Genomic DNA, 27,107 nt, shown 5'->3' on the forward strand with positions numbered 1-27,107 from the left:
TCCGCAGTGCCATCCATTAGTCCCGGGGAGAAGGAGCATCTCCGCAGAGCGGCTCTGCAGCTGGGGTTGAAAGTGGCGCCTGTCTACACTGACGCCAAGGATCTGAACTTCTGCTGCTCCAATTTGCCCCTTTCTTCGACCCTAGAATGTCCGGAGGCGCTAGCGGATGGGGCTGAGTTCGAGGACTTCGTTGGGTGGTGCTTAAAAGTCCCCCAGGGGCTTACCCTCGAAGGCTGGGTTACCCGGGTCTGGGGCCCCCGGGTTCTGTGGCGGGAAACTCCAGGTCTTGATTTCTCTTGGGCCATTGCGGACACGCAGCGCGGTTAGCCGGCCCAAGCTGCAGCTCATTCACCGCGATCCTGCAAAGACAGAGGGAAAACCTGGCATGGATTTCCGGTCACCCATGGCTCGGGACGGCAAGGCTGCCCTTTGGCCCCACCCATACGTCTGTCCTTTGCACAAGGGAGTGGGAGGACACTCTGGCCCATTCTCTTCCACGCAGCATGTCCCTCCATAATAATTCCTGTTCCCAAGCCGTAGTATTTATTGAGCGCTTACTGTATGCTAGGCACCGTGCTAAGGTGCTGGGCACCTACATCATATCACAGAATCTTCTAGGAGATGCCGGACTATTGGAAGGGCATTTGTCAAGGTCATAAAAGGCAAAATTGAGATTTGAACCCAGGGCTTTTGGAGATCCTAGAAAGGATCTGGAACATACTTCCTTTCTCCCTGTTTGGAGTCCCCTCCAAAGACCTTTTGATACTTTCCCCTAAATCTTTCCACCTGGACGGGTGCCGTGACTCACCCCTGTAATCGTAGCACTCTGGGAGGTCGAGGCGGGAGGATCACTTGAGGTCAGGAGTTCAAGACCAGCCTGAGCAAGAGCGAGATCCCCGTCTCTAAATTAAAAAATATATATATAATACTTAAATAAATAAACAAATAAATCTTTCCACATGCAGCCTGACCCAACCTCAGCCTGTGGATACACAACTGGCTGGAAGGTGGTGCCTTTTGTCCTCATTGCTGTCCTCAGAGAAGGGCCAAGACCCTCTAACTCCTGATCCCTGTAATGACTTCCTGAGTGCTTGACAAATGGAACACGACCTTATTCAAATGTGGATACGTAAAGTTAATAGCCACCAGTTATTATCGTTGCCATTAATGAAAAAGGCCACCTGACCACCTGTCAGTTTGGCCTAACTACCTACCACTCCCCGATCCTGTGAATCTGGCTGGGAGTGGAGCAGATCTGTTGGGGTGTAGAGAAGTCATTCATTCATTCATTCGTTCATTCAACCTTTAGTGCTTGAACATGCTAAGCTCATTCCTGCTTCGAGACCTTTGCCTTTGTGGCTCTCACTACATAGAATGCTCTCCCCATAGACCCTCCCATGGCTGGCTCTTATCTTTCAGCAACCAACTTAAAAGTCACCTCCACAGAGCATCCTTCTCTGACCATGTTTCCCTGTCCCAGGCACTGCCTATCACATCACCCTGTTTAAGTTTATTCATAACACGTATTATCGTCTAAGTTGATCTCATTAACTTCTACCTTAATTGTGTTTAATGTCTGCTTCGCCCTCTACATGCTAGTCCCTAAAAGGGCAGAAACTTTTATTTTACTCACTGCTGTGTCCCCAGTGCCTAGTTTACAGCCTGGCATACAGTAGGTGCTCAAGAAATATTTTTCAAATAAAGACTCCTGTTTCATTTGCACCAACACTGAGATGCAAGCTCACGTGCCCTCTATGGGGTCCCTCCTGAGTACCTGGCCCTGTGCTGGTCTCTGGGGGTCGGGAGAGGAATCACCCTGAGACCCTCTCCTCCTAGGAGCTCGGCCCTCAGTGCATGGCCAAAGGTGAAGGTGATGATGCCAAGGAGAGATCTGTCCCGCCCTGCTTCTGCTCCTGCGGGGAGCTGAGAGGGCTTGCGGCAGCAACTGCAGGTCCGCGCTGACCTCCATCATTTTTCCCCTTTGCCTTCCAGAAGGATTTGCCCCTACCCCGGAAAAGCAGCAGGTGAGCCTTGGGAGAGACTCGCGGGGCTGGCCGCCCTTTCTCGGGCCCGGCTGGGGGCGCCAGGCGCGCGCGGGCGGGGTCTGGCGCGCGGGCACACCGCAGCGCCCCCTCCCGGCGGGCCGCAGTCGCAGGGCCCTCCCCTCCCCTCCCCTCCCCTCCCCTCTCCTGCCCGCTGCGGCTCCAGCCTCCGCCCCGCGCGCTTGCTCCCCGCGCCGTTGCCGCCGCCGCTGCGGCACCTGCCACCATGTCGTCGCCGCCGGGTCATGTCTGACTCTCTCTGGACCGCGCTTTCCAATTTCTCGATGCCCTCCTTCCCCGGCGGCAGTATGTTCCGCCGCACCAAGAGGTAGACCCCCAATCCCCCAGGCCCTGTCCCGGCCCTCTCCGCAATGCTGCCCCTCTGGGTGCTGCCACAGGGCGGGGCCCGGGATGCTGCGTCCCGTCCAGCTGCGCCAGAGGTGCCCGCGTTGCGCCTTCCCGCCGGGGATAGTGTTGAATGGGGGGCCATGTGGCCGAGTCCGGGGGTACTGCACGCTGGAAAGGACAGATGCGGGGGGAGGGGGCTGTGCCGAGTGGGGGGTTAGGGCGCCTTTGTCTGCTGGCGCTGCCGGCTCTGGCAGCCTGGTAGGGGTAGGGGAAGAAGGGGAGGGTGGGGGGCTTGGCACCCTCAGAACAATAGCCGCAGCCTGGCCTCCCCCACCCCCATGCCTCGTGCTCCTGGACGCGCTAATATGCTCAGTCACTGCGGCTGAGGGTGAGGGGACAGACAGAGTGGCTGGGGCTCCCTCTTTGGGAGGGAGACTGGCATCCTGAGGGTCAGAAAAAGGGGGGGCTTTTTATCACAGCACAGACCCCCCCCTCAAGAACACAGCCCCACACTGAAAATAGTGACACACAGCGTCACGCAGGACATGATGTCACACACACATACACACAACAGCCCTAGTGGCCCAGATACACTGGGAGGCGCCACGCATACCCAGCCATGCAGCCGCCACAGGTCAGAGCCATGCACAGACACACAGGAGCACCCCCCAGTGCCACACACAGACACGTACACCCACAGGCACGGCATCGTGTACTCCTAGTAAGATGTCACATGAGTGGGGATACACACACACACAATCATGCCATCTGAGATGCACACAGACGCCATGTGTGGCAATGACACATCTGTGCACCCAACGATGTAACAACGTATGATGTCTTATCTAGGCATGTCACAGATTGTGTCACACTGACATCAGGATGAGCAGACACAGGGAATCTTGCAGGGACAGAGAAACACACAAAATCACATGTTATCACATGCAAGGCTCACCCAGGGAATGGCACACATGGTGGCAAGCTCGGACATGCCCAGTGTCACAGGATGTTAAATTCACACAGTAGATGCCACACATGGACACACATGGTGAATGTCACAGACAGACACAAGGACAGTATCTCACACTGACTCAGAATGCTTCACGTAGATACATATTGCAGAAATCATACATCATGCACATGTTACAGCACACATAGTCCTGGACAAGTGGCGTTTCACACTGTGTCACATGGACACACAAATGCACAAGCTGTGTTATGTCAGGTAAACCCAGGAAGTGTCACACATGATACCACACTAGGATGCACTTAGTGGCACACAGTGTTGAAGTCATACAGTGGATGCCACAAGTGGATACATACAGTGAATGTCAGCTTACACCGAAGGACACACGGACACTTGTTATTACCAATGCTGTCACCCAGATACTGAGACTGTCACAGTATGACCGACGCTATGCCCACACATCATCCACACGGTAGTCTCTCACACACATGTCACACGCGCTTCCCCTGCTAAACACAATCCTGCCACATCTTCCACTACTTCCTCCTCCGAGAAGTCTTCTGGGGGCGCCTCCAAGCACATTCGGATGGGGGATAGGCGGGGATCTGAGATGGGAGGCCGGCTGGCTGGGCTCAAGGACTCACTGGGCTGTGGTCTGGCCTGGCCCCCCTGCCTCTCCTTCCCTGCAGCTGCCGCACCAGTAACCGGAAAAGCCTCATCCTGACCAGCACTTCGCCCACACTGCCGAGACCCCACTCCCCGCTGCCGGGCCACCTAGGTGAGACCAGCGTGATGGGTGTGGATCAGACTGCAGGAGGCGGGCGCCACAGGCGAGGGGCGTGGTCATGCCGCAGGAAGGGGGCGGAGTCTGGGTAGAGGCGGACCCTGAATGGATAAGGGGCGGGGCCATCCTTGTGCGTATTGGTGGGCGGGGGCTCAGGCGGGACCAGAAAGTATGGAGAGGCGGAGCCACAGGCAAAGGGGCGTGGCCTACCATACAACAGCAGAGGTAGGCTAAAGACAGGACGGGCTTCTGTTTGCAACCCGCTTTAGGGATCACGAGGTCTGATGAGACTGCTCCCCAACCTAGGTCTAAAGCGCCCCCTTTCCGCCACAGGTAGCAGTCCCCTGGACAGTCCCCGCAACTTCTCCCCCAACACCCCCGCCCACTTCTCGTTTGCCTCCTCCCGAAGGTGAGTCGCTGTCCCCCAGGGCCCCAGAACCCTGGCCAGACCCTCCCCACCCACCGTCTGGGCCGCCATCTGTTCTCCTCCTAATTGCACCCGTGCTGGGGCCTGAGGAGACCCGCTAGTACCTCAAAGTCCCAGCGGGAAAAAGCGCCCAGCCTTCGGGGAGGGGCCTATAAGAAGGCGGGGCCAATAGCTGACCTGGAATAGGGAGGGGGCGGGGCTTTCTCTGAGGTGGCGCGAAAGCGCGTGCGCTCTGGGCCCAGGGTCTAGGTCTCCCTGAGCCTTGCGCTCCTGGCCCGATGTTTCCATAGCAACAGGACAGGGTAGCCAAGATGAGGTGCGCAAGCGCAGACTGCGCGATGCCCATCTAGGGACTGACTCTTGGTCCCCGAGGTGGGGGAGGGCGGCTAGGGCTATTTCTCAAGAGTCCAAGAGGAGGAATCTCAGATTTTCTTCCTAGGGTCTCTGAGGGTTTCTGGAGTGTCCTTAAATGAGTTTTCTGGAGGTCTTTGGTGAAACTGGGGCAAGCAGAGAGGTTGATGATGATTTTTGGAGAAACTTTCTGGGAGTCACCAGGGGGCTTTAGAGGATCTCTTTTTCTTTGATCTCTATTCATTCTAAAAACAGTGTCTGAACCCCTGGTATGTTGTAGGAGCTGGGCATATGGGGTGAATGACACTTCGTCTCTACCCTCAGAGTCGAGTGGGGCAGGCAGGGCAGAGAATGGGGATCATTGCAAAGGCTGAGGAAGGGTGTGGGGTGGGAGTCACGGGGCGCTGTGGTGACAAAGACTGGCTCCCCGGGGAGGGTGGGGAAGCTCCCCTCGACCGTGGAATTTAGCTGAGGGCAAGGGGAAGCCAGGACAGGGCTGTAGGACTGGCCCTGACGTGTTCATCTGCACGGAGGGAGGGCTGGGCCAGTACACTGCCTGGGGGACGGAATAGGGGAGGAGTCCAGTATGTGGGGTGTGTGACCATGTGACCGTGCAATCTGTGTGCTGGTGCGGGTGGATGTGAGTGTGTGAGACTGTGAATGTGCGAGGGAACACGTGCCTACACAGTCATCCACGGGAACGTGCAGCCGTGTGTGAGTGTGAACGCGTGTGTCTGTAGGATTGTGCCCCTGTGTGGGAGTATCAACGAGTGGATGGCAATGAGCCAGGGTGTCTGGAATGTGTATCCGTGTGAACGTGAAAGCATGTGTGGGCGAGGATGTGTCTCTGTGTGTGTCACAGTGTGAACACTGGGTCTCGGTGAGTGTACGTATGTACGCTCTCGTGAGTGTACGTCTGGATTTGTGTGTGTGATTGTTTGTTAGTGTGTGAGAGTGTGATATCTGGGTCCACGGATGGGACAGTGAATGCGAGTGAGTGTATTGGGGGGGTGTGAGGTGCGTGTGAAGTGCGAACGTGTGCCCGTCAGTATGCGAACCTGCCTCCTGGAGTCACACTAGCACTAGTGGGTGTGGCTGCGAGACAGATTGTGTCTGTGCGCACAAGGCTGCAAGGCCACTGGAGCGTGTGTCAGAGTGTGTGTGTCAGAGGCAGGGACCTTTATTCTCTGAGAAGTCCCAATGGGTCTCACTCTGAGAGCTTTCTCACGGGAGGCTCTCCAGGGGGAGATTTCTGGGGTCACTCTGGGATGAGTTCCTGGGGTGGGCTTTTCCGGCGGGTGTCCACTCTGGAGGGCTCGTTTGGCGTAGGATGACAAGAGAGTGGGATCCTCCCTCGAAGTGCCCAGTGCCTGGCTGGAAGACTTCCTTTTCCCGCTTGACTCTGAGGGCACAGAGGAGTCTCAGAGAACAGACATATTCCCCCACTCCTTGCCCTGGCCATGCCCAGTGGCTTCCCTCACACCCTGAGAAGTGGGGCAGCAGGGGGACATGGTGGCCTCTGAGCACCTCGGCTGGGTTCCAGGGCGGACGGACGCCGTTGGTCTCTGGCCTCGCTCCCTTCGTCTGGCTATGGCACCAACACACCCAGCTCCACCGTCTCGGTGAGTGTGGCAGGTGGGCAGGTGGGCGGGCAGGCGGGTAGAGGCTGCAGGGGACCCCCCACTCGAAGGCCCATGCCCAAGCCAGCAGTCCTGTTCTCTGCCCTCAACACACATTTGTAAGGTCCTACACGTGTCTGACTCATTTACACGTGATGGCATTAAGGCTCAGCGAGTTAAGCCATTTGTTCAAGTGTCAGCAACTGGCCAGGGACAGGCCACGGCTTTCACTCAGAGCCCATTTGCTTACCCCGTGCAATACCCAAAGTCTCTCTCCATCTGCCCTGTTTTCTACCCAGGTCTTTTTTTTTTTTTTTTTTTGAGACAGAGTCTCACTCTGTTGCCCTGGCTAGAGTGAGTGCCATGGCGTCAGCCTAGCTCACAGCAACCTCAAACTCCTGGGCTCAAGCGATCCTCCTGCCTCAGCCTCCCGAGCAGCTGGGACTACAGGCATGCGCCACCATGCCCGGCTAATTTTTTCTATATATATTTTTTTAGCTGTCCAGATAATTTCTTTCTATTTTTAGTAAAGACGGGGTCTCACTCTTGCTGGTCTCGAACTCCTGACCTTGAGCGATCCACCCGCCTCGGCCTCCCAGAGTGCTAGGATTACAGACGTGAGCCGCCGCGCCCGGCCCTCTACCCAGGTCTTTAGTACATTCATTCATCCCCTGGGATGACGTTCAGCAGCCATTTATGAGGAGACTGTCATGTGGTGGCTGGACTCTATAACCTGAGTCAACGTCCAGCAATTCACATAGCCCTCGGCGGGGGATGACAGGCCAGTAAGAAGGCATTTACACCATAGGGTGGCCAGAGTTTTGGTGGGAGTAGCACAAGACACAGTGACGGCAGAGGAGAGGCACGTGACTCAGCTGGGAGAAACCAAGGAAGGCTTCCCAGAGGAGGTGACATTTCAGCCAAGACAAAGGATCAGCAGGAGTTTGGCAGGTGGAAGAGGCAGAGAGGGTGTTCCAGGAAAGGGGAACAGCATAAGCAAACTCCCAGAGGCCACAGAGAACTTGCTGCATTTGAAAAGTTGAAAGGAGCCCTGCGCAGCTGGAGCTTTGGGTTGGTGGGGGAGGAAGAGAGGCAATGCAGGCAGCGATCCTGATTATTTTGGGGTTTATCGGCCAAGGCAGAAAATGGAGCCAGAGAATGGCTTTATTGCCTTATATTAAATTATGTAAAAATTTTTGAACTATTTGAAATTGTGACTCTATGGGCCACATATAATGTGCATTAAAATAAAATTAAAAAATGGGCCAGGCGTGGAGGCAGGAGGATCACTTGAAGCCAGGAGTTTGAGACCAGCCTGGGTGCTGGAATGTGGAAGCAGATTGCAGCACCTCCTCTAGCTTCAAAAAAATTGGGGGGAAAAAAAAAGAGAGGCCATCCTGGGCAACATAGCAAGACCCCATCTCTAAAAAAATGTAAAAATGTAGCCAGGAATGGTGCCATAAGCCTGTAGTCCCATCTACTCTGGAGGCTGAGGCAGAGGGATTGCTTGAGTGCAGAATTTTGAGGCTGCAGTGAGCTATGACTGCACCACTGCTCTTCAGCCTGGGTGACAGAGGGAAACCCTGTCACTTAAAAAAAAAAAAAAAGATGTTGTAAGTCAGGAGATAAATAAAGCAAGAGGGAACAGTATAGGGTGGGGATAGAAATGATGAGTGTGTGTTCCAGAGGTGGCTTCTCTGAGAGGTGACATTTAAGCAAAAATTTGAAGGAGGAGAAGGAGTAATCTATATTAGATGTGTTGCAAGCAGAGGGGAAAGCCAGTGCAAAGGCCCTGAGGCAGGAGCTTGCCTGGCTTGTTCAAGAGCCCCCAAGGGGGCCAGTGCAGCCAGAGCAGAGCCAGCAAGGTGGGGGGAAAAGGCAGGGCAGGGAGGCAGGGCCAGATGGAGCAGGACCTTGGGGTGGGAGGACTCGGGTGTTCACCCTGAGTAAGGTGGGAGCCATGGAGGGTTCTGTACAGAGGAGGGCCACGATTTGACTCAAGTTTTAACACACTTCCTCTGGCCACATCCGTGTCTCCGTCACTGTCCCCATCCGTGTCTGTCCCTATCCACCTGTGCGTGACCAGGAGTTCCAACCAGGGCCCTGGGATCTAAGGATCTTAAATGAGGTCCTGATCCTGATTTTGCCAACTGGCCCATCAGCCCCTGGAGTCCCAGCCCAGCGTCCCAAGCTGTGGCGGGGTGGGGCCCGCGGTGGCTCTGACCCCGGCCCCGCCCCTCCCCCCAGTCGTCCTGCTCCTCCCAGGAGCGCCTGCACCAGCTGCCCTACCAGCCCACGGTGGACGAGCTCCACTTCCTGTCCAAACACTTCGGCAGCACCGAGAGCATCACGGACGAGGATGGCGGTCGCCGCTCCCCGGCCGTGCGGCCGCGCTCGCGGAGCCTCAGGTGGGCAGACACCCCCACTCCGCTCGCAGCTGGCGGCCTGAGGACTTGTGCATGAAGGGTCGCCTGTTCCCGCGAACAGAGCGGGCTCAGAGGCCGGGGGCTGGACAGCATGGGATTCTCTCCCCACAGCCCCGGGCGCTCCCCCTCCTCCTGCGACAACGAGATCGTGATGATGAACCATGTCTACAAAGAGAGGTTCCCCAAGGTGAGGCGGGAGCCCGGGGCGGCGGCGGCGGGGACACCCGGCGGCCCGGGCTGTCGTTCGCCTTAGCGCCGCGCGCCCCCTAGCGGCCGGCGCACGCAGCTCAGGCTCCTGACGGCGACAGCCTCTGGGCACCCCCGCCCTGCCTCCGTCCCTCCCGCAGGCCACCGCGCAGATGGAGGAGAAGCTGCGCGACTTCACCCGCGCCTACGAGCCTGACAGCGTGCTGCCTCTGGCCGACGGCGTGCTCAGCTTCATCCACCACCAGATCATCGAGCTGGCCAGGGACTGTCTGACCAAGTCCCGCGACGGCCTCATCACCACCGTCTACTTCTACGAATTGCAGGAAAACCTGGAGAAGCTGCTGCAGGACGTGAGTGCACGCGGCGGCCGGCAGGATCTCAGGCTCTGCACCCCCAAATCATGCCCAGTGCCCCCCACCCCTTTCTTCACTCCGCATCAGTGCAGGGAGCGCCTACCACGTGCCAGGCGCTGCCGTGGCGCTTAGGGCTCAGGAGTGGGGGACAAGGACGTGGTTCCTGCCCTAGGTCTGATGGGGGAGGCAGGCATTTAACCTCCCTTACTTCCTTCGGGTCCTTACTCAAATGTCACCTTCTAAGGGGGCTTCCTAGACCCGCCCCCGCCCATTAAAAAATGTAAACTCTGCTCACACACGCCACCCACTTTCTCCGTAGTTTCTCCTTAACACTTAGCACCACACCGTAGATTTTTGCTTATTTTATTCTTGTCTCCCCTTGTCCAATGTCAGCCCCACACATAGGGGCGGGGTGGGAGGGTCGTCCTGTTCACGGTGGTGTCCCTGCTGTCTGGCACAGTGCCCAGAACACAGTAAATGCTCGGTAAATGTTGGTTAAATGACTAGATGAATGGCCAGGCACAGTGGCACATGCCTGTAGTCCCAGCTACTCCCGAGGCAGGCTGGAGGATGGCTTGATCCCAAGAGCTCAAGGCTGCAGTGAGCTGTGGTCGTGCCACTCACTGCGCTCAAGCCTGGGCTACAGGTGAGACCCGTCTCTAAAAAGAAAAAATAAATGAATGAATGAAAGCAAGCAAGATAATGTCCCCATTCAAGTTAATGGTGATGGATATGATTTACTGAACACCTACTATGTGCTGGGCACTGGGGACATGGCAGAGGACAACCCAGACAAATATTCCTGCCCCTGTGGGGCTGATAGTCTAGTGTGAGAGACACAAGAAACAAGCCAATCAAGGACTGTGATGATTTCAGTGGACACCCAGGGCTATGAAGCCATAAAACGGGGCAACAGGGTGGTGTCAAAGCTCCCCTGTAAGGCCCAGGGAGGCGTCCCTGGAGGATGTGACATTGATATTGGGACAAGAATAATAAGCAGGTAGCAGCCATGAGAAGAGCTGGAAGCAACGTGTGTTGAGCAGAGGGAACGGCATGTACAAAGTCCCTGAGGTGGGAAGGAGTCGGGGAAATTTCAGGAGCACAAAAGCCAAGGGACACTAGTGTGAGATGAGGTTGGATAAGGGCACAGGGACCAGAATATGGGGCTCTAGGCTCCAGACTCCCAGCCCAGACCTGACAAGTGGCATGTTAGTGTCACAATGGGCTTTGGTGTCAGGTCTGGTGGTTTATTTTTTTTTTTAAGAGACAGGGTCTCGCTATGTTGCCCAAGTTGGACTTGAACTACTGGGCTCAAGTGATTCTCCTGCCTCAGGCTTCCAAGTAGCAGAGACTAGAGGCGCATTTCTGCTACCACGCCAGGCTCCACATCTGGGTTTGAGTCCAGATTTTGCTGCTAGGTCCTTAAGAGTTGAGAGCACAGACTCCAGACAGCCTAGGCTCACAGGCAGCTAATCACTTCCTTGCTGTGCAGTCTTTGCTACAATGCTTAGCTCATCTGTGCCTCAGTTCTCCTGCTATAACAACGGGATTCATGCTGGGTGTAGTGGCATACACCTATAGTCCCAGCTACTTGGGTTAAACTCATGGGCTTGAGAGATCCTCCTGCCTCAGCCTCCTGAGTGACTGGGACTACAGGTGAACACCACCACTGCGCCTGGCTACTTTTTTTTATTTCTTATAGTGACAGGGTCTTGCTATGTTGCCCAGGCTAGTCTCAAACTCCTGGCCTCAAAAGATCCTCCCGTCTTGGCCTCCCAAAATGCTAGGATTACAGGCATGAGTCACTGTACCTGGCCCAAGATGCTGTCCCTTAAAAAAATAAAATAAAAGCCGGTTAATGTTGTCTGAGGGTGCTGCCAAAAGGCAGGGAGAGATTTTAGATCAGATGAGGGAGGACTTAGGGTAGGCCTCCTTGAGGAGATAACAACTGAGCGGAGACTTGAAAGAGGAGAAAGAGGGAGCCATGCAGGGATTCAGAGGGAGAGCATGCCAGGCAGAGAGATTCTAGTTCGACCTGGATAAACATTAGGCATCAGGGCTGGGACTATGATGAAGACCAGGGCTATTTTGAAGATGGATTGAATGAGTGAAGGTTTTAGGACTCTGTTTGCTATAATCATTATAATTTGTTGTCATTATCATTATCATAATTATTATCCTCATTATTTTTACTGTGTGGCTTGGGCATCAGTTTTCTCACCTGTAAAATGGGGCAACAGCAGCTGTGCCTACCCTGTGGGGCTGGGACAGGGGCCTGGCTGAGGCCGGGTACCTGTGAACCCCACCCGCCTGTGCCCTTCTCCCCAGGCCTATGAACGCTCTGAAAGCTTGGAGGTGGCCTTTGTCACTCAGCTGGTGAAGAAGTTGCTCATTATCATTTCTCGGCCTGCGAGGCTGCTGGAGTGCCTGGTGAGGGGCCTGGGTGTGGGTTGGGGAGATAGCGTGGAGGTGGGGTCCCCTCCGAGCCTGCAGTGAGCCTGTTCCTGCCCTTGCTCAGGAATTCAACCCCGAGGAGTTCTACCACCTGCTGGAGGCAGCTGAGGGACACGCCAAGGAAGGCCACCTCGTGAAGACGGACATCCCGCGCTACATCATCCGCCAGCTTGGCCTCACGCGCGACCCCTTTCCAGGTGCCTGGGCGCAGGGTGACCAGGTGCCAGCAGGCCTGGGCCCCAGCCCACACTCACTCTCAATCCTTCCCTAGACGTGGTGCACCTGGAGGAGCAAGACAGCGGTGGCTCCAACACCCCCGAGCAGGACGACCTCTCCGAGGTAAGGCCACACGGCCCGGAAGTCAGCACCCTGGTCCATGGGTGGGCAGGCCAGGGCTTACCTCCTGCCCCTTTGCCCTCAGGCCGTGTGGATCTCTTGGTCCTGCACTCTGAGCCTCAGTCTCCCCATCTGTAAAATGGGATTAATAATAGCTCTTGTTCCATGGCCTTTTTCCTTTCCATGATAAAATACACACAATATAAAGTTTAATTTACCATTTTAACCATTTAAAAATGAACGATTCAGTGGCGTTTAGTGCATTCGCAATGTTTTACAACCGTTACAACTGTCTAGTTCTGGGACTTTTTAAAATCTCCACAAAAGGAAACCTCACACCCATTAAACAATCACTCCCCACCACCCCCCTCTCCCCAGCCCCCGGCGACCACCGATCTACTTTCTCTCTTGATGGATTTGCCTATTCCGGACATTTCATATAAATGGAATCATTCACTCCGTGGATTTTTGTGTCTAGCCTATTTCACCCAGCATGTTTTTGAGGTTCACGCACATTGTAGCATGGGCTAGAACTAAATTCCTTTTTATGGATGGATATTATTCCGTGGTATGGATGGACCACATTTTGTTTATGCATTCGTCCACTGATAGACATTGATTTGTCCATCTTTTGTCTATTGTGAGTAGTGCTGCTATAAACATTTGTGTGTAAGTATTTGTTTAAACAACTATTTTCAATTATTTTGGGCATACACCTAGGAGTGGAATTGCTGGGTTATATGATAATTTTGTGTTTAACTTACTGAGGGGCCGGGCATGGTGGCTCACGCCTGTAATCCTAGCATCCTGGGAGGCCAAGGTGGGAGGATCACTTGAGGTCAGGAGTTTGAGACCAACCTGAGCAAGAGTGAGACCCTGTCTCTACTAAAAAAAACAAAGAGGCCGGGCGCAGTGGCTCATGCCTGTAATCCTAGCACTCTGGGAGGCTGAGGCAGGAGGATCGCTTGAGCTCAGGAGTTTGAGACCAGCCTGAGCAAGAGTGAGACCCCGTCTCTACTAAAAAAAACACGGGCATGGTGGCGCATGCCTGTAGTCCCAGCTACTCGGGAGGCTGAGGCAGAAGGATCGCTTGAGCCCAGGAGTTTGAGGTTGCTGTGAGCTAGGGTGAAGCCACGGCACTCTAGCCCGGGCAACAGAGGGAGACTCTGTCTCAACAACAACAACAAAAAAAACTTAAAAAGAAAGAAAGAAAGAAAGAAAGATATTAGCTGGGCAACTAAAAATAGGGAAAAAAAGAAGCTGGGTGGGTGTGGCAGTGCATGCCTGTAGTCCCAGCTACTTGGGAGGCTGAGGCAGGAGGATCGCTTGAGCCCGGGAGTTTGAGGTTGCTGTGAACTAGGCTGACACCATGGCATTCTAGCCCAGGCAACAGAACAAGACTCTGTCTCAAAAAACAAACAAACAAACAAACAAAAAACGTATTGAGAAATGTTGCATGGGCTTTTGAGGGAACTGACTGGCTGCACGGGTGGGTCAGCACAGGGAAAATTGCCATAATCCTACCCCTAGGTGATCACACTTTGGTGGATGTTCCAAATGTCTAGCTGGTGGAGACTGCCTGCCCTGATGGCCACACATGTATTTTCTCTGGACTGCCTAGTGTTTTTCAAAAATTTGAAGCAACATATAAAAATCAGAAGATTTTGCCTCAAAATCTGGGTTTGGTCCTTCTCTTGAAAAATCGGAAGTTTTGACAACACTGTGGTGGAACCAGCTGTCACTGAGTGGAGGCTGCCCTGGGATACTGAGAACCTGCTTCCCCATCACCCACGGCCTCCACCTGGCCTACCTGGCCCTGCAGGGAATTGTGTTTGTGACCTTTGTTTTAAATTGTGTCTATGCATTCCCACACATATACACACACATCTTTCTTTTATATATATATTTTAAAAGAATCTCACTATGCATGCCATTTGTTTAATTTTTTGAATAGGTAATGGAATGACATCACTCAAAAGTCTAAAACTCTAAAAAAGGTATTTATCTCTAATTGTTGTTTGTAGGATTCTACATTATTCCATTCAATCAAATTTGTTAATTGAGTGATTCAAATCTTCCATCTCCCTATTCATATTTTTTGCCTGATGAATAGTTTCTGAGAGATATGTGTTAACTCTTTGTTTTAAGCAATTTCTCCTTGTAATTATGTCAATTTTTTTGTGTCAGCTTTTTTTAGGCTACACACCTAGGAGCGTATAAGTTCAATATTTTTATTCAGCATAGATATTTTTGTGTAATATCTATGTAATAAATCTCTTTGTCCCTAAGAAAAATCAAAATAATTTTCAAGAAAGATATACCATGAAAAATCTTACTTCCACTTTTAACTTCCATTGCCCTATATCCCCAAAATATGATTGTATAGTTTTATTTTGCCTCTTTTTTTTTACACAAAAACATACAGTACATAGTGTTCATTGTTTTTTTCCACTCCAAAGTTCATTTTGGAGAACTTTCTGAATCAATGTACAGAAAGATTTCTCATTTTTTTTTAACAGTGGCACAATATTCCTTTATATAAATGCCCCTCATGTGCTCATGTGTTTATTTAACCGATTTCCTATAGATGGACATATGGATTGTTTCTAATCTTGCAATGAGCAGGATCATACATATGTAATTGTTCACATGGGCAAGGATATTGGTAGCATAAATTCAAAAACGAAATTGCTGAGTCAAAAGGAACCTGCATTTGTAATTGTAATTCTGATATATACCAAAGTACCTTCTCTGGGGGTTGTACTAATTTATGCTCCCAACAGCAGGGTATAAAAGTGCCTGCTTTCCCACATCTTTGCCCACAGAGTGTGTTAGCCTTTTGGATTTTATTTTTTTTGCCCACCTACTAGGTGAAAAATGGTATTTTGTGGTAATTATAACTTGCCTTTCTGTCATTATGTGTGAGATTGAGTAATCTAACTCTAGTTCACATACATTGCCCACTTTTTTTCCTTCAATTATTAAGTTTTTGTTATTGATTTCTGGGAACTCTTTATATATTATATGTTAGGATCCATTTTGTAGGTTTTCTGCTATCGTTCCTAATGGAAGAAGTCAGGGATATGTCTTGAGAATCAGTCTTGGATTCAAGTCCTGACTTTGTTTCTCCCTCATTGTGGCACTTGGATGAAGGATTCACTCACCCTCTCTGTGCCTCAGTTTCCCCATGTGTAAAATAGAATAACAAGAGCCCCACTCTCATGATGATGATGGTAATGGTCTCCATCTTTCCCCTGAAGGGCCGCAGCAGCAGCACCAAGGCCAAGAAGCCACCTGGGGAGAATGACTTTGATACTATCAAGCTCATAAGCAATGGTGCCTACGGGTGAGCCACCCGGGGCTCTGGCGGGGGGAGGGTGGCGGAGGCCGGGTGTCTCGGAGGTGATGGCCGGTCCCCGCTCTCTCCCCCTGCAGTGCTGTCTACCTGGTGCGGCACCGCGACACCCGGCAGCGCTTCGCCATGAAGAAGATCAACAAGCAGAACTTGATCTTGCGCAACCAGATCCAGCAGGCCTTCGTGGAGCGCGACATCCTCACCTTTGCTGAGAACCCCTTTGTGGTTGGCATGTTCTGCTCCTTCGAGACCCGGCGCCACCTCTGTATGGTCATGGAATACGTGGAAGGTGTGGCTGCCCGCGGGGCTGCAGGGAAGATGGGGAGATGCATGCTAGTCAGGGCTGCTGCCAGAGCCCCCGTCACCATATTGATTTTCCGCCTGTGTGTTTATCCACCTATCTATTTATCAGTTTCACCTATGTATTTATCCAGCCATCTATTGGTCTATTTACCTGTTTTTCATTTCATTCAATATCGAGACATCCATTCAATTATCTATTATCCACCCATTATTCATCCATCCATCCTTCCATCTATCCATTTGCTAATCAATTTGTTTTTCCATCCACACATCCGTGCACTTGTTTATAAGTGCGTCTCTCCATCCATTTGTCTTTGTGATTATCCATCCATTCGTCCACCCATATATCCACTTATCCATTATACATCTATTTTTTAAAATTAACAGTCTTCCCTTTTTTTTTTGAGACAGAGTCTGGCTCTGTTGCCCAGGCTAGGGTGCCGTGGCATCAGCCTAGCTCACAGCCACCTCAAACTCCTGGGCTCAAGCGATCCTACTGCCTCAGCCTCCCGAGCAGCTGGGACTACAGGCATGCTCCACCATGCCCTGCTAATTTTTTCTATATATATATTTTTTAGTTGTCCAGATAATTTCTTTCTATTTTTTTTTAGTAGAGACGGGGTCTCGCTCTTGCTCAGGCTGATCTCAAACTCCTGAGCTCAAACAATCCGCCCGTCTCGGCCTCCCAGAGTGCTAGGATCACAGGCGTGAGCCACCGTGCCCGGCGTGTCTTCCCTTTTTTATGAGGAGTTTTAGGTTTACGGAAAAATCGATCAGAAAGTACAGAGAGTTCCCACATAGCCCTCCCCTCTTCCCTGTTATTTACATCTTGTGTCAGTGTGGTAAATTTGTTACAATTGATAAACCAATCCTGGTACATTATTCCTAACTGAAGTCCATAGTTTACATTAAGGTTCATTCTTTGTATTATACACCTATTTTTCATTCATCCATATTTGCCTATATTTATCCCTTCATTCATTCATCTATTTCTCCATCCATTCATTCACCATCCACCAGTCTGCCAGTATCTATTCATATTTATATTTTTTTTTCTTTTCTTTGTTTTGAGACAGGATCTCACTCTGTCCCCCAGGCTGGAGTGCAGTGGCAAGATCATAGCTCACTGCAGCCCCAAAGTCTTTGGCTCAGGCGATCCTCCTGCCTCAGCCTCCCGAGTAGCTGGGAGTACAGTTGCATGCCAGCATGCCCAGCTAATTTATTTTTATTTTTGTAGATACAGAGTCTCTTTATGTTGCCCAGGCTTGCCTCGAATTCCTGAGCTCAAGCAATCCTCCTTTCCTAGCCTCTCAAAGTGCTGGGATTACAGGCATGAGCCGCCACTCTGGCCCTATTTATCTATTTATTAATCCATCACCCATCCATCCATTACTATTTTATTCATTCATCTAAACCTTCATTCCAGCATTCACCTTATCTATCTAGTTAGCTAGCCAGCTAGCTAGCTCTATCCATTTATCCACAATTTAACCATCAGTTTATCCATCTATCCAACCATCAATAATGTCTATGTTATTTTTCACCCATCCATCCAGGCATGTGTATCCACCCAAAGATTACTCCATCCATTGGCCAAACACACACATGCTGTGGTTATTAGGACACACACGTGATCTCACAGGGCCACAGTTATGCCACCTGCAATCCTTAATCAACCCTCTCTTCACCCAACAAATATCCCGTCATTATCTCCCTCATGCCACATGCTGTGCTGGGCACTGGTGGCACAGTGGGGGCCTAGACAGACACACGCTCCCTCATGGAGGTTACATTCTGGTCTGCATAGACAGACAACAAGGAAAACAAGCGGAAGGAGACAAGGACATTTCACATAGTGAGGACATGAGGACCTTCAGGCTAGAGGAAGCAGTGTGGATGTAGGTGGGCAGGGGGCTTCTCTGAGGCCTGCAATATACCAGGAAAAGTGACTCCTTAGTGCAAAGTCACTTAGGTGACAATATGTTTGGATATGGAGGGGCTGCAAGGAGACCAGTGGAGCCGGAGCCCAGTGAGCGAGGGAGAGATGAGGAGGGAGGAGGCTGGTGGGGCTGGGCATGCAGGGCCTTCCAGAGCCTGGAATGGCAGATTTCATTCTCAGTGCAACAGGAAGCCATTGGAACACTTTAAGCAGGGTTGACATGGTCTGATTTATGTTTTAAGAAACTCTATGGCCGGGCGCGGTGGCTCATGCCTGTAATCCTAGCTCTCTGGGAGGCCGAGGCGGGCGGATTGTTTGAGCTCAGGAGTTCGAGACCAGCCTGAGCAAGAGCGAGACCCCGTCTCTACTAAAATTAGAAAGAAATTAATCGGACAACTAAAAATATATAGAAAAAAAAATTAGCCAGGCATGGTGGCGCATGCCTGTAGTCCCAGCTACTCGGGAGGCTGAGGCAGGAGGATCGCTTGAGCCCAGGAGTTTGAGGTTGCTGTGAGCTAGGCTGACGCCACGGCATTTACTCTAGCCCGGGCAACACAGTGAGACTCTGTCTCAAAAAAAAAAAAAAAAAAAGAAATTCCATTTTGCTGCTATAGGCAAGGCAGAAGAAGGGATACCAGAGAGGAAGTGACTGCTCTAGTCCAGGGTTATGGTGAAGGAAGAGAGAAGGGAACAGAATCAGGATCTCTGTGGCAAGTTGAGTACACAATAGGTGTGCTCAAATGCATATTCCCAGGCCCCATCCTCAGATAGTCTGATTTGTCAGTTTCCAAAACCCAGTTAAACCTGGTGTAAAGAGAACAGAAAAAAGAAAGAAAGAAATGAATTGGCTCATGTGATTGAAAAATGAAGATCGCCTTCAGGAATGGCTGTATCAAGGTGCTCACACCATACCATCAGGGATCGCTCCATCTCTTGGCTATGCTCTTCCATGTGTGGGCTTCCCTCTAGACAAGCCCTGATATAGAAAGGTTGCCATCTGGCCGAGCTCAGCTTATATCCTACGAGCTTAGTAGTCCTTACAGATAAAGGGAAAATTCTGAGGGTTGACTCACTGGAGCAACTTGGGTTACATACCGACCCAGTCGCTGCACCCAGAAGGAAATCTGCCTTTCATAAGAAAAAAGGGGAATGGATATTGGGAAAGCTGAAATACCAACATTAGTCATGGTAAATCTGGTGGAGGCCAAAAATCTGCATTTTCAGGCCCCTGAGCCTCAAAGTTCAGATGCCAGAAAATCAAGGGCTGTGGCTCCCAGATGGAGTTGATAAGCAGACAGACTTTGGTCCCAACCACACCTCACCTTCAGCAACAACTCCCTGCATGACCCGACCTCTCTCTGAGGCTTATCAGGATGGGAGCGGTGGCTCATGTCTCTAATCCCAGCACTTTGGGAGGCTCGCTTGAGGCCAGGAGATTGAGGCCAACCTGGGCAACATAGCAAGACCCCATCTCTAAAAAAAAATACAAATAATAGTTGGGCATAGTGGCATGTGCCTGTTGTCCCAGCTACTCTGGAGGCTGAAGCAGAAGGATAGCTTGAGCCCAGGAGTTCAAGGCTGCAGTGAGCTATGATTGCACCACTACACTCCAGCCTGGGGGACAGAGGAAGACACTGTCTCAGAAAAAAAAAAAAAGGCTAATTATGCCAACTTTGGAGGATGGCTAAGAGGACAAGAAAAATCTAGTACAGGGCAATTCCTTATGTGACCTGGGGAGAGAGAGGCCCCTCTCTGAGCCTCAGTGTTCCTTATCTGAAAAATGGGTGCAATGTAACATGAGGACTTGGTGCTATGGTACGCCTCCAGTGCTCGACTCTGGCCTGGGGTTACCTACCACCCTCTTCACGTGGGTTGGTCTCCTGGCCTGCAGGTGGCGACTGTGCAACCCTGCTGAAGAACATCGGGGCGCTGCCGGTGGAGATGGCCCGCATGTACTTCGCTGAGACGGTGCTGGCGTTGGAGTACCTGCACAACTACGGCATCGTGCACCGCGACCTCAAGCCTGACAAGTGAGCTTTCACCTTTCCCATCACTCTGTCCCTGCCCCCTTGGGAGGCTCAGGGATAAATCGGCGGGTGGGGCTCGCCTCTGAGACCCACCCGCCCGACCGTGTCTGCAGCCTCCTCATCACCTCCATGGGTCACATCAAGCTTACGGATTTCGGCCTCTCCAAGATGGGACTTATGAGCCTGACCACCAACTTGTACGAAGGCCACATCGAGAAGGACGCCCGGGAGTTCCTGGACAAACAGGTGTGTGTGCGGGCGTGGGGGTCGCTGCGGGTGGAGTGACCCAGCAGGACCTCGGGGTCCCAGGGCCTGGTGGGGGGCACCGCTCTCCCCGGAGGCCCCTCCTGTGGCCAGGGCGCGGGCTGACAGCCTGCCCCCAGGTGTGTGGGACCCCAGAGTACATCGCACCCGAGGTCATCCTGCGCCAGGGCTACGGCAAGCCAGTGGACTGGTGGGCCATGGGCATCATCCTCTACGAGTTCCTGGTGGGCTGTGTGCCTTTCTTCGGGGACACGCCGGAAGAGCTCTTTGGACAGGTCATCAGCGGTACGCATCTCTGCAGTGGACGGGCAGGAGGCGGGGTGCATGGGGAGGGGAGCCAGCCCAGGGCCCCATGGACTCCAAAAGCGACCCCTAGTCCCACTTTGCTTCGCAGATGACATCCTGTGGCCCGAGGGGGAGGAGGCCCTGCCCACAGACGCCCAACTCCTGATATCCAGTCTGCTGCAGACCAATCCCCTCGTCCGACTTGGGGCAGGTAAGGGGTCTGCGGTGCAGCTCGTTGGTGGGAGGCAGACCTGGGGCGGAAGGCAGAGGGTGGGGGCGTGGCTGCTGGTCTGGCCGTCAGCTGTCGCTGCAATTCCTTCTCTCCTAGGTGGAGCCTTTGAGGTGAAGCAGCACAGTTTCTTCCGAGACCTAGACTGGACAGGGCTGCTGAGGCAGAAGGCCGAGTTCATCCCCCACCTAGAGTCGGAAGATGACACTAGCTACTTTGACAGTGAGCGGGGACACGAGGCAGGGCCTGGGTGGAGGGTGGCATCCCCAGGAGAGAAGCCTTAGGGTAAGGCCTGGGCTGGGGCTGGGCTAGGTACGTATCGGACCTCTGGATGCCAAGGCTGTAGTTGTGGACCGCGCGGGGGCCGCTCGGGAGCGGGGCAATGTGGGGCGGGGCTGGCATGGGGGCGGGGCTCAGGCTAAGCGCTAGGTGAGAAACTGGGGTTGGGATAGACGTGGGGCCGGGACAGGGGTGAGTTCGGAGGTTGGGCCTGGGTCTTGCCTAGGGGGTCCGTGCCAGGACTGAGAAGAGGCGGGACGTGGGCGGCCTGAGGCGCAGCCACGGAGCAGAGCGCTGTAGGCGGGACTGGGGGCGTGGCCATTCTGGAGGCGGAGCTAGACGGAGCCTCTGAGAATGGGGCAGGCCCCAGCCTGGGGGCGGAGCCTGAATCCGATCCGAGAATAAGGCAGGGGCGTGGCCTGACCTGCTGGCCTGGCTTGAGCCAGGACTGGGCTCCCACGGGGATGTGACCTGAGGAGTGGACCTGTGCCCGCGGTCACGGCCCCCACCCCCTCTGCAGCCCGCTCAGACAGGTATCATCATGTGAACTCCTATGACGAGGATGACACCACGGAGGAGGAGCCCGTGGAAATCCGCCAGTTCTCCTCCTGCTCGCCGCGCTTCAGCAAGGTGGGCCAAGGCCTGGCTTGGGACGGGGCCAGACCCCCTGGGGGACGGGGCCTTGAGAGGCTGTGGGAGCAGGGCCCCAGGTGCCCGAGGTCTTAGGAGCTGGAAGTTACTGAGGGGGCGGGGGTCTGGGACTGGCAAGGGCAGCGGGGAGGCTGGAGAGGGGTCTAGGGGACGAGTCTTTGGCATTGAGTAAAATCTAACGCGAACTGTTAGGGTCGTGCAGATGAGGCCCACAGTGGGGCGGGGTTAGGCCTAGGAGGGGCGGGGTCACGGCGTGCAGATGACATGACAGGGGGTCCGGCCTAAGTCAAGCAAGATCTTGCTTTGAGTAGCAACTTGCAGAGGTGAGCGGGACCTAGCCTGGGCGAGGGTAGACAAATTCAGAGGGGTGCCCTGGGAAGATGGGGCTGGGTGGAGACCCGATTGATCAGGGCATTGTAGGGACGGAGCCTAGAAGAAAATTGAGGCCCTAATTTTACGGGGTGGGGCCTGAGCTGAGGAATTGTAGGTTGTTGGGGGGCCCTGGCCTCGGAGAATGGAGCGCAGTTTGGGCGGGTTCAGTGGCAGGAAGCTGATTAGCTCCGGAGCGAAGCTGGAACCGGGAGTGGGGGGGTTTGGAGGACTCTAATTGCCTCCCACCACGTCCTACCCCCCTTGCAGGTGTATAGCAGTATGGAGCAGCTGTCGCAGCATGAGCCCAAAACCCCTGTAGCGGCAGCAGGAGGCAGCAAGCGGGAGCCGAGTGCCAAGGGTCCCGAGGAGAAGGTGGCCGGCAAGCGAGAGGGGCTGGGTGGCCTGACCCTGCGTGAGAAGACCTGGAGAGGGGGCTCCCCGGAGATGTGAGCAGAGGAACTACTGGGTTTGGGGGTAGGGCCGAGGGGGCGTGTCTCCTCTGACCACGCCCCCTTCATGCAGCAGCAAGCGCTTCTCCGCTTCGGAGGCCAGTTTCCTGGAGGGGGAGGCCAGTCCCCCGTTGGGCGCGCGCCGCCGTTTCTCGGCGCTGCTGGAGCCCAGCCGCTTCAGCGCCCCCCAGGAGGACGAGGATGAGGCCCGGCTGCGCAGGCCTCCCCGGCCCAGCTCCGACCCTCCAGGCTCGCTGGATGCGCGGGCCCCCAAAGAGGCGGTTCAAGGGGAAGGTACCCCCAGCACCGGGGATGCGGAGGCCAGTGAGTGCCCTCTCCTGCTGCCTTTCCCAGCTCCCCAGTGGCCATATATTGAGCATTCAATGAGCCTGGTACTGTTTATGCAAGATCTCACGTACTATTTATTCACTCTGCAACCTGAGATTCTTAACATCAGGAACACCCCGCTGTCACGCCCAGTCAGTGATACAGACTGACAGAGGGTGCTCCTCTGCATTAGGAGTAGTGCCAGATGCATGTTACCTCCTCTTATAAAACTCACAATCGGGCAACGGGAGAAAAGTGGGAAGAGCATTCCGGGCAGAGGGAACAGCATGTGAGAAAATTCCTGGCCTTGGACTGATCCCTAAATGGCGTGCTTTCTGTTGTAGTTGACCAACCACGCCCAGGTGACCTCTGCCCACCCTTGAAGGACGGGGACCCATCAGGTGCTAGGGCCACCAGTGACCTGGTTCTGCGCCGGGCGCGGCACCAGCAGATGTCAGGGGACCCTGTGGTAGAGAAAAGACCTTCTCGTACTGGGGGCAAAGTCATCAAGTCAGCCTCGGCCACTGCTTTGTCTGTCATGATTCCTGCAGGTAATGCTGGGCCCTACCTGCCAGGGGAGGGGCTGTCTGCATTCTGACTGGGACAGACCAATGAAAATACTGCATTTTCCCTGTCCACAGCGATTGGCTCCAAGATAGATCAATGAGAGGCTGCTCTGGGACTTTGACTTGGGAGGAGGGAGGAGCAGATACAGGGAGATCTATGTCTTGTTGGCTCTGACCTCTGACCATGGTTCTGTGTCTGCAGTGGACCCACATGGAAGCTCACCCCTTGCCAGCCCCATGTCCCCACGGTCTCTCTCCTCCAACCCATCCTCACGGGACTCCTCACCCAGCCGGGACTACTCACCAGCTGTCACTGGGCTCCGCTCCCCCATCACTATCCAACGCTCAGGCAAGAAGTATGGCTTCACACTACGAGCCATCCGCGTCTACATGGGTGACTCAGATGTCTACAGTGTCCACCACATCGTCTGGGTGAGCACTCGTGTGGGATCTGTATCCAAGGGTGGGGGCTGAGGCAAGAGAGGGGCCCCCAGAAATAATGGATCTTTCAAACTCTGGAGCCAGTTAGTCTGGGCGAGAGTCCTCCGTGACCCCCTGTGTCACTTCCCTCTCCAAGCCTCAGTTTCTTTGTCTGCAAAACACACTAATTCATACGGTGTTATGAGGATTATAGTGCATGCAGAGCTAGGTGTCTGGCACATAAGCTTAGAAGCTTTCCTTGTTACCAATTTCATTAACGCTGCCCCTGTGTGCTGCTCTGTCCCTAGCACGTGGAGGAAGGGGGCCCAGCCCAAGAGGCAGGGCTCTGTGCAGGGGATCTCATCACCCACGTGAATGGGGAGCCGGTGCATGGCATGGTGCATCCTGAGGTCGTGGAGCTGATCCTTAAGGTGAGTGCAGGGGAGGGGGTGCTCTGGGTGGAGGGGAGGGAAGAACTGAGCAGCCTCCAGCAGGGCTGTCCTCCTCCATTCTTCCTCCAGAGTGGCAACAAAGTAGCAGTGACCACAACGCCCTTCGAAAATACCTCTATCCGCATTGGCCCCGCGAGACGCAGCAGCTACAAGGCCAAAATGGCTCGGAGGAACAAGCGGCCCTCTGCCAAGGAGGGCCAGGAGAGGTGGGCAGAGCTATAGATAGCCCAGTCTTTGAGCAGTGGGCGGGCTGAGGCTGGAGAGGCGTACGTGAGGACTGAAGTGCACAGGAAAGGTGGCTGGAACCACTGACAAAAGAACAGACGACAGGACATACAAGTTAACAGGGGCTGGGAAAATGGGAGGGGCCAGGAAAGGAAGCTGTACCAGGTTTCTAGGCTGGAAGAGAAGCATAGTGGGAGGGTCTTGGGCAGGTGGGCAGTGCCAGCGGATGTGACCTGGAGAGGGCACTGTTCGGGGAAGGAAAAGGTTCTGACCTGTTAGATGTGTTTAGATTGGACTAGGAGGGGCTAGGTTGAAATTTCTATCTGGAACGAGCATGCCAGGCAAGACTGTGACAACTAAAATAGTTTTTTCCGTCATAGATGGGAGGAGCTAGGAGAGAGGTGGGTGGGGCCAGAGAAGAGTGTTGTTTTGATCAGTGGGTTTGGCCCAGACAAGGAGCCGAGATGGGATTTGAGTGAGTGAGAGGAGCCAGACAAGCTGAGTCGGGTGAATTTCTTCCCGTCCTGATAGGTGGGTTGCAGTAGAAGGGGGGACGGGGTTAGAGAGGTGGGCGGGGCCAGAAGAGATTGGTTTTGTTTGGGTGTTTCTAGCTTGAACTGGGAATAGCCAGAAAGAGGTGGGCGGGACCTCAAGTGGGAGGAGCCAAACTGCCGGGCATTAGGGGAAGTTCTTTGTCTTGATAGGTGGAGTATAGCTGGAGAGGGCGGGGCCAGAAGGGGTGGGAGGTTACAGGCGTTCTGAAGCGGGAGGAGCCAGGAACTCTGGCCTCTCAGTCCAGGCTAGGTGGCCCCCTTTCTGTCCCCCAGCAAGAAGCGCAGCTCCCTCTTCCGGAAGATCACGAAGCAGTCGAACCTGCTGCACACTAGCCGCTCGCTGTCGTCGCTGAACCGCTCACTATCGTCCAGCGACAGTCTCCCGGGGTCACCCACGCACGGGCTGCCGGCGCGCTCGCCCACGCACAGCTACCGCTCCACGCCCGACTCCGCCTACCTAGGTACGCCTGGGCCTGAGCAGACGGGGTGGCCTGGCTGGTGCCCGGGCGGGACTCACGGCCTGCTACACCTCCTCTCGCCCGCAGGCGCCTCATCCCAGAGCAGCTCCCCAGCCTCGAGCACACCCAACTCGCCGGCCTCGTCGGCATCGCACCACATCCGGCCCAGCACGCTGCACGGGCTGTCGCCAAAGCTCCACCGCCAGTACCGCTCTGCCCGCTGCAAGTCGGCCGGCAACATCCCGCTGTCGCCGCTGGCACACACGCCATCCCCAACGCAGGCGTCGCCGCCGCCCCTGCCGGGTCACACGGTGGGCAGCTCGCACACTACGCAGAGCTTTCCGGCCAAACTGCATTCATCGCCGCCCGTGGTGCGCCCGCGCCCCAAGAGTGCTGAGCCCCCACGCTCGCCGCTCCTCAAGCGCGTGCAGTCGGCAGAGAAGCTGGGAGCCTCGCTGGGCGGCGACAAGAAGGGCGCGCTACGCAAACACAGCCTCGAGGTGGGCCACCCGGATTTCCGCAAGGACTTCCATGGCGAACTGGCCCTGCATAGCCTCGCAGAGTCCGACGGCGAGACGCCCCCTGTCGAGGGCCCTGGCGCACCCAGGCAGGTCGCTGTCCGCCGCCTGGGCCGCCAGGAGTCGCTCCTGAGCCTGGGCGCGGACCCATTGCTGCCCGAGGGCGCCCCCAGGCCGCCAGCGTCAAGCAGGGAGGAGTCCCCGGGGGGCGCCGAGACCTGCACCCCGCCCCGCGCCACCACCCCCGGGGGCCGGACCCTGGAACGGGACGCCGGCTGCACGCGGCACCAGAGCGTGCAGACAGAGGATGGCCCGGGCGGGGTGGCCAGGGCTGTGGCCAAGGCGGCGCTGAGCCCGGTGCAGGAACACGAGACAGGCCGGCGCAGCAGCTCCGGCGAGGCGGGCACGCCCCCAGTGCCCATTGTCGTAGAGCCCGCGCGACCCGGGGCTAAGGCTGAGGCGCCCCAGCCTCCGGGCGTGGACTCCAAGGGGTTACAGGAATCCGCGCCCCTGATGCCTCCCGTGCCCGAGGCGCCCCGGGGCCGAGAGCGCTGGGTGCTGGAAGTGGTGGAGGAGCGGACCACGCTGAGCGGGCCTCGCTCCAAGCCCGCCTCCCCCAAGCTCTCGCCGGACCCCCAGACCCCGTGCCCAGCCCTGACGAAAAGTGCGCCCAGCAGCGCAGCAGCCCCAGCCCCACCCGCCTCCCTCCTGGTCCCTGGCACCAAGCCTGAAGTGGGGCTGACCTCCCGGTGCCCTGCTGAAGCTGTGCCCCCAGCAGGCCTGACCAAAAAAGGGGCATCCAGCCCCGCACCCCCAGGCCCATAGCTGAGGGGGCCCTTGGCCCTGCGCTGTACAGCCGCCTGTATACATATGTACACATATAAATAAAGTGCGTCCGTGCTGTGTGAGCTTTCTGGGGTCACCCCTTCTCCCCTGGCAAGAGGAGACATCATGTGTCCCCACCCCCAAGACTGGGTGCCTGTTGGGGGCTGGAACTCCAGTCCTGTTTACCATGGAGAGAGGAGGTAGATTTGGATGGACACTTCCGGTGGTGCCACTTCCCGTCTCACCTACTCACCAGCTGCCTCCAAACCCTTAGAAGAGGTGCTGCGAGGCTGTT

At 54.7% G+C, this 27,107-nt stretch overlaps 1 protein-coding gene across 1 annotated transcript; it reads left to right on the forward strand.

The window, feature by feature from the left end:
* Positions 1-2,180: 2,180 nt before the first annotated feature.
* MAST1 (microtubule associated serine/threonine kinase 1) lies at positions 2,181-26,895 on the forward strand. The gene is made up of 26 exons (XM_012641415.1): positions 2,181-2,370; positions 4,047-4,135; positions 4,475-4,550; positions 6,463-6,541; positions 8,786-8,946; positions 9,076-9,151; positions 9,312-9,521; positions 11,853-11,954; positions 12,043-12,175; positions 12,250-12,317; positions 15,575-15,660; positions 15,750-15,958; positions 19,803-19,941; positions 20,052-20,184; positions 20,322-20,487; positions 20,597-20,698; positions 20,816-20,938; positions 21,516-21,625; positions 22,286-22,464; positions 22,544-22,791; positions 23,139-23,345; positions 23,563-23,792; positions 24,089-24,211; positions 24,302-24,438; positions 25,285-25,472; positions 25,557-26,895. The coding sequence occupies exons 1-26, from the start codon at positions 2,288-2,290 to the stop codon at positions 26,810-26,812; spliced, it is 4,713 nt and encodes a 1,570-aa protein (XP_012496869.1). The 5' UTR covers positions 2,181-2,287; the 3' UTR covers positions 26,813-26,895.
* The last annotated feature ends 212 nt before the right edge of the window (positions 26,896-27,107 follow it).

The sequence above is a fragment of the Propithecus coquereli genome, unplaced genomic scaffold (assembly GCF_000956105.1).
Source record: "Propithecus coquereli isolate 6110/MARCELLA unplaced genomic scaffold, Pcoq_1.0 Scaffold164, whole genome shotgun sequence".
NCBI lineage: Eukaryota > Metazoa > Chordata > Mammalia > Primates > Indriidae > Propithecus > Propithecus coquereli.

Coding starts and splice junctions, on each gene's coding strand:
- MAST1 (XM_012641415.1), top strand. CDS start 2,288: ATGTCTGACTCTCTCTGGACCGCGCTTTCCAATTTCTCGATGCCCTCC. Junction 4,551..6,462: donor TCGTTTGCCTCCTCCCGAAG/GTGAGTCGCTGT, acceptor GCTGGGTTCCAG/GGCGGACGGACGCCGTTGGT. Junction 20,939..21,515: donor TGACACTAGCTACTTTGACA/GTGAGCGGGGAC, acceptor CCCCCTCTGCAG/CCCGCTCAGACAGGTATCAT.